Here is a 21,774-nt window from a genome sequence, read left to right on the forward strand (position 1 = left end):
CGACCGCAGCACCACCGCCCCAACCGCTGTCTCCCCACCCCACCAATAATTTATTTCCCTTTTCTTCTCTTATTTAGGTCTATCAATGTCTTTACAAAACCCACCGACCTTTAATGAAAGGTGAGATAAAAAAAGAGTCATAGTAATGGTGAATCTCCATTTTTTCCGGTGAACGAGTCATAATAATGGTAAATCCCCATTTTTTCCGGTGAACAAGATGGTAATGCTATTTTTCAGATCTAAAAAGAACAAAAAAATGATGGTAAAAAATAACATCCAATTCAAAAATTAATTTTATATAAATAATTAAAAGAAATGAAGTGTTATAATGAAGAAGAAGAAGAGAAAAAAAAAAGGAAGAAGAAGAAGAAGAAAGGAAGAGAAACGTACAGTGCATAAAAAAAACAAAAAGAAGAAGATGGAGAAGAGAAGAGAACTACAGTGAAGAAGAAGAGAAAAAAAAAAAAAAACGTACAGTCGGGTGGAGTCAGGGGACAAGACAGGCGGCTGGGGTTGGGGTGGGGGAGGTGGGTTACTTTTTTATTAATTTATCTATTAAATTTTATTTAAAAGAAATAAAATTTTAACCAAAAAAAAAATTAAGGATGAAAGGGTTGTCCACGCGCCCAACAAAAAGTGTAATCAATTGCTGCGCCACGTAAGCGCCACATAGGCAAAAGGTACCCAATAGGATCAATTTAGACTGGTTTAGATACCCAATAGGTACAACCCTCGATTTAGGTAGCCCAGAGGAAAATGTAGCAAAGTTTAGGGGGCTATCTATGACTTTTGTCATAAAGTATATATGGAACATGTTGTTTTGTACCCTCGTACGGCATAAGAGGGATGAATTGGAATGCTACGATTTTATATATTCACTTAAAATTTGAAGAAAATGAAATCTCTTGCTTTCTTACATTTTAAATAGAAAAAAATAGTCTTTTGAGATCTCTTATGTATTTTTAAGATCTCTTGTGTGTAAAAGATAAAGATCTCTCGTAAAAAAATCGTAAAACTAAAATAAGTTTGAAAAGAACTAAAAAACAATCTCCCTAAAATTTGTCCAACTATAGAAAATGAGATCTATTGCCTCTTATGGAAGAGGCTCCCCTCCAGTGGCAATCTCCTCCATTTGGTCCGGTTCTACCTTAATACTTTTGACACGTGGCTACTTAATAATTCAATGGATGTGATTTATTTTACTAACTCGTATACTTTTAACCATAGTTAAAGGGTAATCTCTGCAACCGTTCCCTCAAACTGCAACCGTTCCCTCCAAAGTGCTCTCTTTTTTGCTTCTTAAGAATTGATTAGACCCAAACACTTCTAAAATGAATTGTGCACAGAAAAACCCAACACTAAAGATGGGACAGATCAACATTAAGATTTTAAGAGTAGCAGAATAGGATGCTGAGGCCAGCCAATTGGGAAGAAGAAGTTAATGATCGTCGACATCGTCAATGGAAACTCAGATGAAAGCTTTAGTGCATCCACCCTTTAATTTTCTTCTACATCAGAAGACTTAGAAATTGTACTTCAACACGTTTTCTTTACTTCCAGTGAATAATAGGATGAATCTTTTCCCTTTAATTGAGCCAGATTCATAGATTTTTCAAAAGTTGAACAAGCGCGTCTTCTCTCGTTATCAATCATGGTTTCGAACATTCTTACCCATTGCAATTGGAGGGACTAACTTTTATTTACATCAGTGTATAAATCCAACACATAATTAGGACAGACCTAAACACAGTTTTGATTGAGCTACATCAGTTCTCTATGAGAGATTTGGAAGAAAGGGGAATAAATTTAAGTCGTCTAACAATGAAACAGATAGAGGAGAATGTTGACCACAGTTAAGATGATTAAGAGCCTGTTTGGATGGGCTTAAGCAGCTTATAAGTTGTTTTCAGCTTATAAGATGTTTTAGATAAGCTAAGTCAAACGGACTCAATTAATTTTTTGGGCTTATTTTAAGCATAAAATGGCTTTAAGCTGGCCAGTCAAACACAAAAAAGCTGAAAACAGCTTATAAGCAACTTATAAGTCAATCCAAACAGGCTCTAAGTTAAAAAATAAATCCTATCCATTAAATTGTAAGCTGGACACGTGTCAATATTTTAAGATACAACTGGACGAAATGGAGGAGATTGTCACTTGATGGGAGCCGAGTCCGCCTCTTATAGTTTAAATAGAAGAAAATGGTCTTTTCAGATATCTTATGTGTTTTTTTCAGATATCTTGTGTGTAAACAATGCAAATTTTTGTAAAAGGGTCATTAAACTATTATTATTATTTTTTTTTTTTTGATAATGGACTAAAAAACCATTTCTCCGGAAATTAACAATGGACTTCACAAGGTGTTTCCGACGGTTAACTGTAAAAAAAGTAAAGAGCATAACAAGTGAAAAATCACCGGTAGCTCGACGGTGTGAAAACAAGGTAACAAAATAATCACGAGTAGCCTCGAGCGGCAATATGGCATCTCAAACTAATTTTGAGCCATACAAAGTAATTTTATACGGAAACAACCTCCCTGTCTTCTGAGATAGGGGTATAGTCTGCGTACACTTTACCCTTTCCAGACCTCACATTGTGGGATTTCACTGAGTATGTTGTTGTTGTACAAAGTAATTTTATAAAACACAAATTACTTATTCTTAATTTGCTCCGATTACACTAATTCAATAAAACAAACCAAAATCTTTTAGAACTATAACTTATATTTTTCAGATCCTACAATAACGTAACAAGGAAAAGACCGACAGAACTGTTTCCCTATGTGTTTTAGCATCAGAAATCATTTTTATTAAAATATGCTAGACTTGAGAATGTATGACAAAAAATATTTAAAACATATGCCAGGCCACTAAACTCATCATCCATTATCACAGTATTAATTTAATCGTGTACTTTTTATTTGTTAACGTCAAAATATCACTTGTTTCATCCGTAGAAATCAATGAATCAATATCCAATATTGTCCATTTTCTGACAAAAACATGAAATTAAGTATATAAAAAAATCTTGCCTTTCTTTCATTACTAGCCTACAGGCTACAGCTACTAGTGCAGCAAGTGGAGCTACTTGAATTGAAAGGTAAAGTAAATGTTTGTCGTTTTGTAATCAGTCGTCTACGTGTTTCCTAAATAGCTACAGTACATTTTGAGTTATAATAAGTGCCAAATTCACATAGCAGTGTAATTGTATAGTTCAGGATACTCAGACTGTCTTGTTCTTAATATGTTATGTAGGGTTAAGAGATCGCTTGCCGTGAAGAATGGGTAAGTGCTTGTGAATAGAGAGCATGTGATGTTTCTTTGTCTAACCAGAAGAGAGTACCATATCTATTTGCAACTTTTTGTTCCTTTCCATCCACTAAAAAAATTGTTTGTATTAAAATGCATATAATTTTCTTGAAAAAAGAATAGTAATGCAGGTAAGTAATGTATACATCCACTAAATTGTCCATACTTGCAAATTTAAAACGATATTTTAAGGGCAATTTGGAGAATTACCCTTCGCTGGGTGGTCTTTAATTTTTACCCCTCAAAATGGTGGTCTTTAAATTTTACCCTTTAGGCAGAATTACTGCCCATGTAGCAAAATTTTGCAAACTAGTGATTTTTTTTTTGTTTTACCTAAGCTAGGGTTCGAACTCATAAGGGGTGTTAGGCGAGGAGTATAAATTAAAGATTACCAATTTGAAGGGTAAAAATTAAAGACCACCCCAAATGAAGGGCAATCTGCGCAAAAAAAAAGATATTTTAATTTATCAACTAAGTTAACATCAATTAAAGCAACAAATTCCTACTAGAAACAAGTTATACCCATTCTTGAAACGAGCTAGGATCATGTTGTCTTAATGTTAATCCTATAAATGTAAATAATTTTAAGAAAATGGTGAATGCAAATGTATCTCTGGAAAAGAAAGAGGAAGGAGATATAGTTTTATTTTGACCCGATGTCTGGTCGTGTACCTTTTTTTTGGTCAATGATACGTTTACTGCTTTTAATTAGGAGCCGTTTGGACATGGTTTGAAATCATGTTTGGACATATAATTTGGATATTTCAAGTTGTATTTCTCTTATAAACATAAAAAATTCACAAGTTGTGAAAACTATCAAAACATTTCCAATTCTTATACAATCTTACCAAATGAGTAAGTCATAATTCATAACAAAATTAATACGCTACTAGAAGGAATTTCTAAAAAATACAACATCAATTGATCTAACTTTAGTTTAATAAAAACGAAAATTTAACATGAATAGTAATGTAACTACTCTTTAATATAATCTTCACACATGGTACGAACAATCTCTTCACGCCGAGCATGCATATTTAAATAATTGTTAAAAAAAATTATCAACGTATGAGTCTTTTTTTACAAAATATAAACTTATGCGTCAAGTTTTATATTTAAAATTTTTGAAACCATGATTTGAAGACGAATTGAGATTTGAAACCATGAGATGAAATGCATGTCCAAACGCTGATTTCATCTCATAGTTTCAAACCGCATGTCCAAAGGCCTACTTAGCCTTCAATTCTCTCTGCACAAAGCTCAGGAGTACTCCACAGTGTTGTTAGACAACTTGACAGAAGGGTTTTGAGAGGTGTTCTCTTATACTCCCTTCAGATTAAAAAAAGAGTCTACTTAGCCATTTGCACACGTCTTAAGAAATACTAACTCCTAGACAAAAATAGGTAATTTAACTAAATTATCTCTAATTAAATATTCCCTTGTTTTCCTTGTTTTCTTCTGAGTCGAGGGTCTTTCGGGTAAGGTCTGCATACACTTACCCTCTCCAAACCTCACGTTGTGGGATCCAACTGGGTAAGTTGTTGTTGTTGTTGTTGTTGTTGTTGTATCCCTAATTAAATAGGTATTGGGATTTGATCATATAACACTTAATAGGGATAAATATGGAAAAACAAGGTTAATTCTTTCTTGATTTGCTAAGTGGACACTTTTTTTTATCCAAAAAAAAAAGACTAAGTGGACTCTTTTTTTTTTTATCCGGAGGGAGTAAAATTTACGCTTTGCTGCACCTATTAATTATTTTTACCTTAAAGATATGTTAAATTAATACTCCATCAGATCCAAAATAAATGAGGTTCTAGATTTGGACACATAGATTAAGAAATGGAAAATTTACAACCCATAACTACCTCTAAGACTTATTTATTAGTAATAGCTACCTTTTTTTTTTAAATTATTTTTGGTAGCTTAATTATTTATCAAATTACCAACTATAACTTGTTTTTGTAACTGCAGTGTATTTCCCTAAAAATAAGGTACCTCTCTCCCACTTACCCACAATTTTTTTTTTCCAAATATTTTTCTCTCACTTCTTCAATTCACAACCGTATTTTACTCCCATTATTCTTCACCATAATTAGCACGATTTCTTATTCTTCCTTATCAGTTACCCAATCTCTACAGGTAACTAATTTTAGTTATGTTATTTGTTGTATTTCTCTTCAATTGTTCAAAAAATTCATCGTCTTTACCTTTGCTTTTCATTCAATTTTTTTTAATATATTTTCAGCCATTGTTAGAATATCTTCAACAAGCTCTAACTCTCCATTTTAATGACGGATATTGATACTCCAAGTAAAAATACACCAGTGATAACAAGAAAAGCAATGGAGGATCTCCAGCCAATGGCCGAAGCTCAGCCATAACAATTCGTTTGCTAAATCTCCATGGATAGGCCGAAATAAGAGGAAAATCCTTCTTATGTTTGCTAATCATGTGGTGTTGTTTATCTTATGAGTGATGAAGAATAGTATTGATTATAGCAATATGATATTGTAGCATCATCTAGGAGCAAGAGAGTAGGTTGCTATTGTAGAAACACCATTGATGAGAGTTGTGGAGCTTCATGCCCACCAAGTGTTTGATAAAATGTTTCAGTATATTTCAGTGTATTATTTCGCTGTATTTAAATGTATTTATCTTTTTTTTTGTTGGAGTAGAGCCTATTTTTACTCCACTTTGTTATCACGATTTTTGTATTTCGCTGTATTTCAATGTATATCTGCATTTTGTATTTCTAATTTATGAAATAGTTGCTGATATATTTCATTGTATTCCATTGTATATACGCATACTACAACTTTATATTTCTTAAACAATCAACCATATTTCATTGTATTCCAGCGTATATGTTTATATATTTGGAAGTTTTCAGATCTTTAGTGGTTTTTGAATTCAAAAAGTTTTGATTGTGATAAAGGTTGAGAGAGATTCGTGAGCTGTTATGGAATACGTGAAATATGATTGATTTAATTTAACTTACCATTTTAAAAGAAAAAGAAGAATCTGTTAAAAAAATAAAGCCTATTTTTACTCAACCCAATTTTGTATTTCGGTGTATTTCACTGTATTTCAAAAAATCTATTCCATAAATAGCTCCTGATTTCACTGGAGAGTGTTTGCTATTCACTGTATTTCTCTATATTTCAAAAAAAAAAAACAGAAATACACTCGTTTTTAAAGAAAAGTAGTTACACTTAATTTTGTATTTTATAGTTATATCTAGTTAGAAGCCAATAAAAGGTAGCTATTTATGTAAGTTTCACTTAAGAAATTCCTAAAAACTAAGAGGTGTATTAATTAAAATATCCTTAATTAAGAGGGGCTTTGAAACTACAACCATTAAATTTGTTAATAGAATTAAGAATGTGTGAAGGGTAACTCATATGTGTGTTTTATTTAGTTGGGTAGAGTTTCAATGAAACAGGTTTAAAAATAAAATCGAGTTATTTTGAGAAATTTTGTTAAGATAGGGATGTATTTAAAAATTTTAATGATGAAAAAAATATTTTTAACCTAAATTTATAATGAAGAATATTTTTAACTTTTTTTTTAAAATAGAATATATTTTTTACCCTAGTCATATCATTCAAAATTGATGGATGTTGGAGTACATGTCCATATCAACTTTATAAAGGGTTTTAAAAGGAGCTAATACGATTGTCTGTCTCTTCGGTGTTCCGTACGACAAACAGGCTGGCACTCCCCATACAAATTAAGATAAGGATAATATTTTCATTTGTTTCATTTCCACCCGTCATTATGCAGAAATATTTACTACTCCCTCATAGTCGTATTTTGATTTTTGAGGGTTAATTTGATCAACTTTTAAAGATAAATTGAATTAAATTAATTTAATATTTATAATTAAAAATTTAGATATTTAAAATTATACAAAAAGTATTAAAATGGGGTCAAAATTGGATAAAAAATATATTTTAAAATGGGGGTCAAAATTTTCATAATTCAATTCTCGAGAAGCAAAATATGACTATTAATTTGAGACGGAGAAAGTATAATTGTATTCTAACTTAACACTACCATTTATTATATCCAAAAATATATGGTTGACAAATCTCCATAGAGATTGGATAAGTAACTCCGGTGGTATTTTGTTCAATGTATGTCAGTATGTGTCATGCATTATGCATTTCCCTAATTTGCATAACATGTTTAATTATCAATATTAAATCAATTCAGTCAATTTGAAGATAAATTGAAGTAGGTTAAATTTACTTTCTAAAGACTAAAATTTCAATATTTGAAAATTACATTACAAATATAGTAATAAGTTATAACTTTTATCAAGCCAAAGAATGTAGTGTAAAATTAATCAGAAGAACTTTGTCTGAATCTTATAAAGTGAAAAATGAAAAATATTCTGAGACAGAAAGAGTGATTTTTTTAGGATACTGAACTCTTTCCATATTGACAAACTGGTCAATCTTCACCTCAAATTTGATGTCTGAAGTATTGATAAATCTCTCTTTAATTTTATTACAACAACAACCCTGGTTGTTAGTTTTCTCGCATTGTTTAGCTAAACTCAGATTAAAAGAAATAGTTGTAAGTTAACAATCAGAATAAAATTAATTTACAATAATCTCTTGCCACAGTGCATACTTGTGGGTGTATATGTGTGGTTACATAGAAGACGCCACTAATATATAGGGTGATAATTGAACTGATATTTCCTATCATCTATCATGTTGCATTTATCATCGATTAGCTGATTTTATCATTAGGCGACCAAAGCTTTCAAAGGAAGTGCAACTATAGCCAATGCCATTTGGCAATTGGCACCAATATTTTATTTCCGGTTCAACACATGTACAGTACATGTTCCAAATATTAATGAAGAAGAAGTCCTATACAGTGATCGGTCACGCAACCAGTGCATCAAGGTGAACTGAAGGCAAATTAGACTATCAAGTGAATTTAAATAAGGCAAGAGAGAGAACATGCAGGTATTGGCCCCTTTAAAAAGATACAGACTGATATGCAAGTTGCTGACGGTTAATTTTATTCCTCCTTTTCTCATCGTGCATTTTCAAATTAGTAGTAGTAAAATAATTATGATAATATAACGTGATATTCAATTGAAGTAAAAAGTCGAAAGGATATATTATTCCTGTCACTCACAATATGTTGTGCCTACCCCCATATATATTTATAAAACTATAATAATACAAGTTATACGTGACCTAGCAGATCTGATTATACGAACCAAGCTATCCTCTATCCGTAGGATTACTAGTTAACATAAATAGGAGTCAAATTCTTTCTTCAAAGGAGTCGTTCCAATAAAACTCAAATTCACGACAAGAAAGAAGGCATTTGCCAACAAAAATATTTTTGTTGCCATAGATAGACTGGTGTTGCAAAAACTTTTCCCAACGGCTGTTATTGCAACGACGCGCAACAACCTTTTTGTTGTTGCCAAAAGTACTTTTTGCAACAACACTCAATACTATGACAACAAAATTAAATTGTTTAGCAACAAAAAAAAATATTTTTAAAAGATTCATCATACCAACAATAAAACTAAATTATTGCCAAATATTGAATTTTGTCAATTATATTATTTTTGTTGCCAAAAGAGCTGTTGCCCTTTTTGTACTTTCTTGTAATGATTTGGTCAAAAAAAAACGCTTGATAAGGACATTGACAAGTTGATATATCTTTGGTGAATAGAAATTGAACAGAGAGATCCTTGCAAGCAACCTTGTCACAGACCAAGTGAGAGTCCATTTCCACATGCTTGGTGCGGGCATGAAAAACTAGATTGATGGACAAATAGGTTGCACCAAGATTGTCGCGCCAAATTGTCTTGTTTAAGATTCTGAAGCTGCATATGAAGGTTGAGAATTCGAGTATTCGATGGCTACTAGAAGGTTGCCTCAAGAGTGCCCCAAACATATTTTACTGTGGATAGTCCTATAACAACTAGAATTGTATCTTCTCAGGAAAGGAGCTGATCATAATCAATTGTTCCTGTTTGATCCACCGAAGATATTCCGGATTGATGACATGAGAAGGTGGACATACATAGCAAAAAAGGTCCCGTACCTCGAGGATCAACAAAGTTTTGTGTATTTCAAAAAGGATAGTTTAATTTGTAGAGGTTAATTTTATGGAGATAAAGTGATGGGCATTGTTCAGAGGAGAAGAGACGGGTTGTTCGCTTGAGCCATGATTGTTGTTTGAGAAGTGGACGATGAGTCAGACGTATGCTCTGATACCATAATATAATGTGATATTCAGCTGAAGCAAAAACCGAAAGGATATATTAATTCTGTCACTTGCAATATGTTGTGTCTACCACCATATATATTTATACAACTATACTAATACAAGTTATATGTAACTTAGGAGATCCAATTATACTATAACCAAGCTATTCCTTATCCGTAGAGTCAAATTCTTCAAAAGAGTGTTCTAATACATGAAAATAAAACAATGAAAGGACAAAAGCTGATTTTTAACTTTCACTTCATTGAATGCTAAAAAGGGACAAAATTCAGTTCAAACGTTACAAGCCATTAGGGAACAATCAAGAAAACTCTAATGCTTCAAAGTGAAAATCACCAAATTTACTAATGTCGTCCATATCCAAAACATGCAAGTCAGAAGATGTCATACTCGAAACCACACCTTCAAGAGAAAAATCATCTGTCATTATAGCCGGAGAAGACGACATGAAATCCTGCTAATCCACTGCAGAAGATATATCACTATGTAACTTTGAGTCTTTCTTGAAGTGATCATCTGATGAAGTGGCTCCTTTAGAGAACATTTACAAACGTGATAACCAAAGTATGTGTTACGGTTCACTTTTACGTGGGTTGAGGCATAAAGGCTACTGTGAGGTTATTGGTGCACTAATTGGATTTTGGTATTTTTTAGAGTCGCCACCTAATTTATTAAAGGAAAACTAGGAAAACCGGGTAAAAGATTTTTTCAAGCAAGAGAGAAATCTTTTTGGTACCAAAGTTCGAGGTAAATGTTTTGGTGATCCCCTAAGAAAGGTTTTACGCACCCTAGTATTAAAGATCCGCAGAATACGGTTGATCTACGAGCTTCAATGTGTGATTAATGTATTATTTGCTTGAAAGTGTTTAGTTTTTCACAAAATGTCATTCATTTCTTTATCATAAACTTAAGAAAATTTTGGCCAAAAGTTCCCTTAAAATGTAGGGTTTTTGGTTTCAAAAACCTGTATAAGTGTTCAACTCACTTCATTTTCGGACCAAGACACACGCGGGATTTCTCAAGGGTAAAGTCACTACTATTTTGATCCTAATGATATGCGTTTAGTCCTTATAGGTTTTAATTACATATATATAAGAAAGTATGGAGTATATCTCCTTATTTTTTGTAATATAAGTGTATAGTAGAAAAAATGGAAAGTTTCGTTAAGTCCAATTTGATCTTATTAAAGCTCAATATGTCAAACATAGCCCACAACCAAGCCGTTTTACTCAAAACTTAGTCCAAGTGTATTTCTCCTTGATTTGTCCCTTAAGTTTGGGCTTTTGGACCCGAAAACTTTTTATCTTATTCTGAAAAGTTTATCAAAGTTAAAGGCAAAATGAGCCCATTTTTCTTGATTCTGAAAAATTCTGGATTTTAACTCCTCGGCCTTTTCTCAAAATTTTAGTTCAAGTTCTAAAGAAACAGTCCTTGAGTTCATTTTTTGATTCAACCCAATATTGAAACCCAAAAGGAAACAGTTATAACGTTTTTAAGGCCCAAAACTTATCCTTTATCATTTCCTGATTTCTATAAGGGGCAGAAAGGCCGAAAAATACAACTTAATGCCAAATTTAAGAACTTATTTAGACTTGACCAAATATTTGAACCATTTTTAAACTTAAGAACTTAAGAAACTGAGTGTTGATTTCATGCGAGTATTAGATTGGGCGAGGTTGAGAAAGCGTTTAGGCGATTTCCTAATAATACTAAGCATTTTTCCTAAGTTCTAACATTCATAGGGGTTTCAATATTTACAAGTATTTTTTACATATACAACTATATTACAAACAAATACATGAGATATATAAAGAGAAAGTTAGGCTGCTGGCCCTATCTACGCCCATCAGTTAACTATTTTCACCTATAGTTGGGCCTTCAAATGCAAATAATAGCTTCCCTTTCAGAATCAGACTCGATCAAACAAGAGAAGGGCTTCAAGCCCAACACGGTTTATGCAGAAACAAATGGCCCAAGTGGCTCGAGAGGAAGTCCCATGCATACAAAGGGGAAGAGAAAAGAAATGGATTGGAGAGTATCTATGCCTTGGCAAATTAATTATCAAGAACTTAATGAGGAACACAATCATATTATGTAGACATATATACATACATGTTTACACTTAGCAAAATAGACGAGCAAGAATTGAGGGCCCAAACTCAGAATCATATACAAGCGAGGGCCCAATCAAGACAAACAGATAAAGGAATAGGCCCAAGTTTTACCGCAATGCATACGCAACAAAGCACATATCAGTCTTAAACGATATACAAAGTATATATTCTTGTATACATCAAAGCGTACACAGGCTATATACACCTTGTATATCTCATGTACATTATCATACAAATAACCCCAGTTAAGGAAAAAAACTAAAGTAGTCATGAAGTATGGCCTGTTAAAGGAGAATATAGGTAGATAGGATTCAAACATAGCATGTTCATATCTTACTCATACAACAGACTTCATACATAGACAAATGATCAATCATTTTAAATAAGGCAGGCCTATGTTTAAGATTGAACACATGGGTGAAACAAGATAAATATAACCCTTGTTATGACATGCTAGTGAGGACAAGACACTATTTCAGACTCCTATAGCCGTTTACATTATTTTCTCTTAAACCAAAATGTGAGTACTTCCTTAAATAAGATCAAGTTCACATAAATAGAGCATATACTGTCATGAAAAGGCCTTAAAACAAGCAGACAAACTGAGCTTGATAGACACATACACAGACAAGCCTAATTGATCATAATGGCACACAACAACAAAACAGGTCAATATTAGGGAAAACATAGACACAAAAGAGGAAAAGAAAGAGCACAACAAGTCATTTTTACATATAAATCACATTTCCACTTCAAGTGAGTTATGAAAACATCCCTAATAGGTGAAAAACAATTTATACCAAACACACATGAACAACTCAGATCTCCCAGACCATTACTGGTATGTTATAAGACATGGAAGGCTTCAGGTTATCATAAAAAAACAAAAACAAATAAAGGATGTTCAACTAGGAGACCAAGGCATGTTAACTCTATGTTAAACCACTTAAAGCAGCTACCATGTTAACACAGATGAATCATAAGTTTGAGCAATCATGTTCAAGTCTAACAAAAGCATTTTTTCAAATTCCTTTTACATGTAAACCTCAACCAACTAGTTTTAAAACCTATTTCAACATTTTTCATCAAGTCTAAGCCTCCTATAAACTCTCAAGGGATTCAAAGGACATTTTTAAACATTTTGAGTAAAACAGGGACTAAATGTACTTTAAGCATACCAATGGCAGTGTCAGACAAATAAAAGCACATGATCACTCAGAAAACTATAACAACAGGTACTGAGAAAACCAAATAGGTATTTTTCAGATTCAAGAGGGATTATACTACACTCAGGCACAAGTAATTATCTTAACATAGCCTACATAACACAGATCAGGCAGATATGTCAAATTCTCAAGTCAAGGGCCTCAGAGTCCAAATTTTAGCCAAGCAAATCAACCATTTGAACATCACAAATCCTATAAGCAGATAATCAGGGCATTCAAAAGGGTATCATACTGAGTTTAGGTTAGTTGAATCTCATTTTTTTTACCAATACTATAACATACATAGACTTAGGGATACTGAAACATGTTTAAACAAACTACAGGAGCATACTAACCATCCAATAGGTCATATACAAATTCATACCCAAACTAATACCCATATTTCAAAGGCATGAGACTGAGCCAAATGGAGTAATGGCATCTAGAAATACTTTGACCTAACTGAAAACATGAAGAAGCCCTTTGCTAAATTAAACATGCTTCAGAGGTTGCAAAGTGGTCTAAATACATGTCAAGTTAAAACACATGAAGCTAAGCACAAACACATCATAGTGTCTAAGTATCTAAACTTGTAAATCAGACTATCAATGAACTAACATGATTTAGGTTGTGGATCATAATCAAGTAGTTAAAAGACCTCCATTACCACTGGACTGAACATGATTAAGTATATAAAACATGATTAAGTAAATAAAACATGGTTGGGCAAACTACAGATTGACTAAGTAAGATTAAGCATAATTAACAGCTACAAATCTGAACTAATCCTATCATTAACTAAAATCAAGCATGATTAATAACTTCAAATCTAAGCTAACCATATGATTAGGCAAGCTAATTGAGTCAAACAGAGTGTATAAGCATATTATTTGATAGACAATAACACAGATTAGCTGATCAGTATTGAGCTAATCTAAACTATATTAAACATGCATTAACATGCTTAAAGAAAGTACTAAACTACACATACATAGCTAACTAATCAAGACTAAAAATAGACTAAGAACACAGATGACACATAAACATATAGGCAAACAAGAAATGCTCTAAAATAAAAAGGAGAGAAAATTACCTTTTATGTGTGTAGCCTTGGCCGAGCTTGAAATTGAAGACCTCTATATGCTTCTTTCACTCAAGCTCAAGCACAAACAAGAAAAAAATAAGTTTTTAAAACATAACTATTCTAAAAAAATTAAAGGTTTCAAAGCAAATTGCTAAAACTGTAGGTATTTTTAGATTTTTTGTGAATATATGATGGTATTCACTGTCCTTAGAAATGTGAATTGGGGCTTCTATATATAGACCCCCAATTTTCTCAAACCCCAGATTGGAACCAATGTGGGACAAAGCTAATTTCTCAAAATTGTTTAACTCAGAACCAATTGACGGTTGAGATTGAAAACAAATAAACAATGAAAGGCTAGATTCGACCCCAAAAGATCGATCTGTTTGGTTCATCTTAAAACAATAGAAATCATGGATTTCAAACGTAACAGAACAAAACCCATTAAGGATTTTCAGATATATAGCTGTTGTAAAGCAGAAAAACAAAGGAAAAGGGGGATGATTTTACCGTGTTTGGCTGTGCTACAGTGGAGAGAGGGTAAAGCAATTAATGCTTTACCCCATTTGGTTGAGCATCCTCTGCATAAAGCAAAAGCGAATTCAACCTTTGCATTTTCAGGCCGATCACGAGGAGAAAGGTGAGAAAGTGGGGCGGCTAGGGTTTTCAAGGGGAAAGAAGAGGGAAAGGGTGTGTTTGGTTGAAGAGAAAGAGAAATGGGGGGGGGGGGGGGGGGTATTACCCCCTTTATCGTGGAGCTGGGCCAGGTCAGGTCCATATTGGATCAGACTCAGCTCATAAAAAAAATGAAATAGGCAACCCAAGTGCCTATGCCCCCATATACATGATATATGCGGATATATGCATATATTCGTGTATATTCGTGTGTATAGAAATGGTAAAATATGAAACTTTACTAAAATAGCCAAATCAAAAATGCCTTGTCAAATAATGATTTCAATTATAACCGAACTTAACTAATTAATTGATTAAATTAACTTAAAGGCAGCGACTAATATTGTGATGAGGAGTTTGCAAAATTAGCCTTAATTGAACAAAGTCATGGAATTGGCTATCCATTGATTACTTCAATTGTAGCCTCAACTAAGTACATAGTAAACAATTTTCAATTAAATGCAATGTTAAGAATTTAGTAAAACGGAGTAAAGTGCTTGCTAATTGATATTTGATAATTCAAACAATTAAATAAATAATGATTTTAAACTATTTCCTTGATTAAATTTAGCAAATATATCATAATTGTTGCAAACTAATTTCCAAGTGATTTATAGAATAATAGAAATTATTTTACCAAATAAGAATGGTAAAATATTATTTAAATAATTTTATAAAATCATTTTGACTTCTAAAAATACATATTTCACTCCATTTAATATTCACAGACTCTGGGTAATTAAATTAAATTATGGGAGGTCAAAAATTAGTTGTCAACAACTGCCCCTTCGGTGTTTGGGGATGGCAAGGTCATCCCTGAGCAACGAAATTTGACTAACCCTAATTTTTTGCTGACCCATCTTCATATCACCTCTTATTTTTATGCAATTTCAAATATGTGGTCGGACCATGGCTTTTGCGTTTCCTACATATCTCAGATTTCATGAGAATTCAGGCCATTTCTAGTTCATCTCAATTATGACTTCTAAATGCAAATTTAAAGAAACCTCAGGTTCCCTGGTTACAAAACTGAGAGGTCTGATGTGATTGGTCGGAGCGTGACTGACTCTCTGTGGTATTGAGTTCGCTTACATATCCTGTTTTTGGGAATCAAGTCACTTGTAGTTTGACTCGATCGGAGGAAAAGGATATCCCTTATGCAGGAATTCTTTTGTGTGCGCCGGTATGTGTCCGACCGGTTGCGAAATAAAAGAAAAACAAATAGGTGTATAAGCAAATAGCTGTTCTTGCATGGCTGAGTGGGGAGAAGTGTCATTCCAAGTCCTGGCCGGTGAGCTTAACTCTCATGGGCACCCTATCTCTACCGGCTGCATAAGAAAAAGTTCCACATTTGTTCCGCATATGTCTGGATCTGATTTGATCAGCCGGCTCCATCTAACGGCTGTAAATCTGCTTCCACCTGCTGAGTAATGTTGGTTGATTCTAATGATGAATACTGCGATCATCTGACTGGGTTTACATCGTCATTAATCTTTGGAGCGAATACTGCGGTCATCTGGCTGGATTTACATCGCCTTTAATCCTTAAAGCGAATACTGCAGCCATCTGACTGGATCTATATCGCTTTTAATCTTTGGAGCGAATACTGCGGTCATCTGACCGGATTTACATCGCTTTACCCTTTTGATGGTGCCATGTAGCTTGTATGAATGGCCTTCTCAGTAGTTTGTATGAATATGTCCCTCTCGGCAGTTTGTATGAATATGGCCCTCTCGGCATAGTTGTTTGAATATGGCCCTCTCGGCATGTTTGTATGAATATGGCCTTCTTGGCATGTTTGTATGAATATGGCCCTCTCGGCAGTTTGTATGTATGGCCCTCTTGGCATGTTTGTATGCATGGCCCTCTCGGCATGTCTGTAAGAATGGCCCTCTTGGCATGTTTGTATAAATATGGCCCTCTCGGCAGTTTGTATGCATGGCCTTCTCGGCATATTTGTATGAATGACCCTCTTGGCATGCTTGTATGAATGGCCCTCTTAGGAGCAGGAAAATAGATATGCAATGGCCCTCATGGAAAGTAAGAAGATGTGATGGCCCTCTTGGCAGCAGAAAAATAGATATGCAATGGCCGTCATGGAAAATAAGAAGAAGTGATGGCCCTCTTGGCAGTAGGAAAATAGATATGCAGTGGCCGTCATGGCAAATAAGAAGAAGTGATGGTCCTCTTGGCAGCAGGAAAATAGATATGCAATGGCCCTCATGGCAAATAAGAAGAAGTAATGGTGATCACAGACATGGCCCCTTCGGCTAAATTGTCTTTCTTTCGTCCTTTACGCCGGTTGTGACCCTCTTGGTCAGGTATGCCGTATTTTTTTACTACGACCCCATCGGTCGAAAATTTTGCCGTTTGCAGCCTTTTGTCCTTTGTGAGCCCTTATGGCCAGGTGTTTGCCCTCATGGCATTTTTTTCCGTTTGTAGGCCTTGTGGCTAGATATTTGCCCTTGCGGAGTTCAAATCCTTATAGCCCTCGCGGCTAGATATTTGCCCTTTGTGGCATCAAATCCTTTTTATAGCCCTCGTGGCTGGGTATTTGCCCTTGTGGCATTCAAATCCTTTATAGCCCTCGTGGCTAGATATTTTACCCTTGCGGCATTCAGATCTTTATAGCCCTTGTGGCTAAATATTTTTCTGAAAGCCTGATCTTAGTAGCGGTCTTGACCTTCTTTTGGCGAACAGTATTCTGCACATGAAGCAAAGTTAGAAAAAGGATCATCCTCCGATGTCCTGGGGACCTGCATCAGAAATGGGTTAGTGTTTTCCTATTTAAAGTTTATTCGTGTCGTAAGCGTTGTTTCATCTTCGGCTTTCTAGAATCAAAACCTCTTCGACTACGGTATTTGAAAGATGAATTTATTTTCATTATGCAAAAATTGGTTTTCTAAAGTCACCATAAAGTTATCTATTTGTAGGGAAATAAATGCATTGTTTTGAAAGCTGTAAGGTTAATTGTCATAACATGTGCTTTGAATGAGGGAAATCCCTTCTTCATTGACTGGGGTTCTTCGCTTCCTCGCGTAGAATTTTTGAGACCTTTTCTCAAAAATTCTGCCCCAGTTTAAATCTTGATCGACGAACTCTCGTGCCGAATCTTCCGAGTTGCTGGAAATTTTGAGGTCCCTTAAAATTTCTGCCTCAGTTTACAGTATTTAATAAATGAAAATTTTTGAGAGCTTCTCAAAATTTCTGCCCCAGTTTGAAACTCTGGCTGGCTGACTCTTTGTAGTGGATTGATGGCACAAATTTTTGAGATCTTCTCAGAAATTGCGCTTCAGTTGGGCGTGTGGCGATCCTTGCGTCCTTCGTGAAGCCTTATCTCTGAGGCTTCCTAGGGGTTTCTTGGGTTTTTCTTTTGGTGCGACAGAGCTCAAAGAGAGCCTACGTTTCCTGTCACGACAGGAATCAGGTCGAATGTAATTCGGGATAAAAGTAAATGAGGTTTTGGATTTTACTAATTATGCGATCGGGTCCCATATGGACTGCCTATGTATCCCACTGTGGGGAAGTCAGGTCATTGCGTAGTTCATATTACAAAAGTTGTTTTGTTTTTCCTGTCTACTATGAAATGGTTACAAGCAAAAGGAAATAGCTAATACAAGCAAATAAAAATTACAATTACAAGCAAAAGTACTATTACAGACTGAACAACTTGTCTTCATGCATAGTAGCGCTTGATTGCGTCTGAATTGATTGGCTTTGGACACTTTTGTCTGTCCATTTCAGCTAGTACTACCGCTCCTCCGGAGAGTACTTTGCGGACCACATAAGGACCTTGCCAGTTGGGAGCGAATTTCCCTTTGTATTCATCTTGATGCGGGAAAATTCTTTTGAGCACCGTCTGCCTAATTTGAAAAAGTCGAGTCCTGACTGGTTTGTTGAAGGCTTTTTCCATCCTTTGTCGGTATAGTTGATCGTGGCATACGGCAACCATCTTTTTCTCGTCAATTAAAGCCAATTGCTCATATCAAGCTTGGATCCATTCAGCATTGTCCAATTCTACTTCTTGGATGACCCTTAAGGAAGGTATCTCGACCTCGGCAGGTATAACCACTTCAGTACCATAGACCAGCAGGTATGGAGTTCCTCCTGTTGAAATTCTGGCTGTAGTGCGGTATTCTAGTAAAGCATAAGACAATTTCTCGTGCCAACCTTGGTAATTGTCTGTCATTTTTCTCAATATCCTCTTGATATTCTTATTGGCTGCTTCTACGGTTCCGTTCATTTATGGCCGATAGGCTGTCGAGTTCCGATGAGTGATCGTGAATTGCTCACAGATATCCTTTATTAGATGGCTATTCAGATTGGCCCCATTTCCAGTTCTGATAGACTCAGGTATGCCGAATCGGCATATGATATTGTTTAGCACGAAATCGGCTACCACTTTATTTGTCACTGACTTGTGTGATGTCGCTTCCACCCATTTGGTGAAGTAGTCAATGGCGACTAAAATGAATCGATGCCCGTTTGAGGCTGCGGGTTCGATGGGTCCAATAACGTCCATGCCCCAGGCGACGAATGGCCAGGGTGAGCTCATAGCATTAAGCTCACTCGGCGGAACCTTGATTAGATCACCGTGGATTTGACATTGATGGCACCTTTGCAGATACTTGCAGCAATCATTTTCCATGGTCATCCAATAATATCTAGCTCGGAGAATCTTCTTGGCCAGTACAAATCCATTCATATGGGGTCCACATGTCCCAGCATGTACTTCTAGAAGTTTAGTGGCTTCGCTGGCATCTACACATCGAAGCAAACCCAAATCCGGTGTCCGTTTGTACAACACTACTTTGTTCAGGAATAAACCATTTGCCATTCTTCTGATGGTCTTCTTTTGTCCACTCGTGAATCCTTCGGGGTATTGCCATTTCTCCAAGTATATTTTGATGTCACTGTACCATGGCTTACCAGCCGGCTCTGCTTCTACGTGGCAGCAGTGGGCGTTCTCTTCCTTCAAGCTTATCCTCAGTGGATCGATGTGACTGCTTTCAGGATGTTGGATCATTGATGCTATTGTGGCCAGCGCGTTGGCAAACTCGTTCTGAGCTCTTGGAGTATGTCGGAATTCGATCTTTTGAAATTTCTTGCACAGTACTTGTGCCAAGTTCACGTATGACAAGATCTTTTTGTTTTTGGTGGCCCATTCGCCTTGTGCTTGATGAATTAGTAGGTCAGAATCTCCAATGACCAGCAATTCATAGATGTCCATATCCAGTGCCATTCAGAGACCTAAAATGCAGGCTTCGTATTCGGTCATGTTATTGGTACAACTGAATTTGAGCTTCGCGGCCATTGGGTAATGTTGCCCATTTTTTGATAATAAAATTGCTCCTATTCCGGAACTCTTGTAGTTGACAGCTCCATCGAAGAACAATCTCCAACCTGCAGATGGTTCCACTGCTTCCTCTTCTATGGCCAATACCCCTTCGTCTGGGAAATGAGTACGGAAGGGTTCAAAATCTTCGTCCACAGGACTTTCAACTAGCAGGTCGGCTAAGGTTTGTCCTTTAAAGGCCTTTTGTGCTATATATACAATGTCGAATTCGCTCAACAGCATTTGCCATTTGGCCAACTTCCCGATGGGCATAGGCTGACGGAAGATATACCTCAACGGATCCATCTTGGATATGAGATGAGTGGTATAGGAAGACAAATAATGTCTCAATATCTGGGCCACCTAAGTGAAAGCGTAGTAGGTTTTCTCCACTAGCGTACATCTTGTGTCACAGGCTGTGAAATTTTTGCTCAGGTAGTAAATGTCACGTTCCTTTTCCCTTCTTCATTGTGTTGTCCTAACACTCAACCGAAGGCATTTTCAGCAACCGATAAATATAGCAACAGTGGGCTCCCGAGCCTTAGTGGTACCAAGACTGGTGGATTGGACAGGTATCTCTTGATAGTATCAAATGCCTCTTGGCACTCTTCTGTCCATTTTGTGGGAGCGTCTTTCCTTAAAAGCTTGAGGATGGGCTCCACAATGATGGTGGATTGAGCTATGAATCGTCCAATGTAATTTAACCTTCCCAGGAAACTCATGACTTCTTTCTTGGTTTTGGGAGAAGGTAATTTTTGGATTGCTTTGATCTTTGTTGGGTCTAGCTATATGCCTCTTCGGCTGACTACGAACTCCAGTAATTTTCCGGCCGGTACCCTAAATGTACATTTAGCCGAGTTTAATTTTAAGTTGAATTTTCGGAGCCTATCGAAGAATTTCCTCAAATGAGTAGTATGCTCCGAATTTTCCTTTGACTTGATAATGACATCATCCATATATACTTCAATTTCTCGATGAATCATGTAGTGGAAAATGGTGGTCATGGCTCTCATGTAGGTTGCGCCGGCATTTTTTAGGCCGAAAGGCATTACTCTGTAATGGTACACCTCCCATGGAGCGATGAAGGCTGTTTTCTCTGCATCCTCTCTATCCATTAGGATTTGATGATAACCGACGATACAATCCACAAATGATTGTAGCTCGTGTTTGACACAATTATCTATGAGTATGTGGATGTTAGGTAGTGGAAAATTGTCCTTTGAACTGACTTTGTTGAGATCTCTGTAATCTACACAGATTCTTCTCTTTCTATCCTTTTTGGGTACCGGCACTGTGTTGGCCAACCAGGTGGGGTATGAGGTTACTTCTACTACCCCGGACTTGATTTGATTTTCTACCTTATCCTTGATGGGGATACTGAGGTCGGCTTGAATTGTCGGGTTTTCTGTTTTATAGGAGCGAAACCCACATTGATAGGTAACATGTGGGATACTACGCTGGTACTTAGCCCTGGCTTGTCAACGTATAACTATGCGAAGATATCCACGTACTCCTTCAGTAAGTTTATCAATGCTTCTCTTAGGGGTGCCTATAAGTGTGCACTTATCCTTTTTTCTTTGACATTCTCTTTGTCACCTAGATTTATGGCCTCTGTTTCATCCATGTTCGGTTTCCGCTCACTCTCTAACTGCTTTACCTCTTCCATGAGACCCCCGGGAAACATTGTGGTCTCATCGTATTCCTCGTACTCTTCTTCCTCTATGCTGCCCGACTCATTCGTTTCGCAACATGTCATGACATTTAGGGTTGTTTTATCATTTTTATT

General features: G+C 35.7%; 1 protein-coding gene across 1 annotated transcript in view; it reads right to left on the reverse strand.

Annotated features, from left to right (window-relative positions):
- Positions 1-19,895, reverse strand: part of LOC132614410 (uncharacterized) — a 34,599-nt gene extending 14,704 nt beyond the window's left edge. Inside the window, exon 1 of the mRNA XM_060328864.1 lies at positions 19,270-19,895. Within this exon, the coding sequence (XP_060184847.1) occupies positions 19,270-19,895 (626 nt within the window). The remainder of the gene's footprint in view (positions 1-19,269) is intronic.
- Between the last annotated feature and the right edge of the window lie 1,879 nt (positions 19,896-21,774).

Source organism: Lycium barbarum, chromosome 1, assembly GCF_019175385.1.
Source record: "Lycium barbarum isolate Lr01 chromosome 1, ASM1917538v2, whole genome shotgun sequence".
NCBI classification, from domain to species: domain Eukaryota; kingdom Viridiplantae; phylum Streptophyta; class Magnoliopsida; order Solanales; family Solanaceae; genus Lycium; species Lycium barbarum.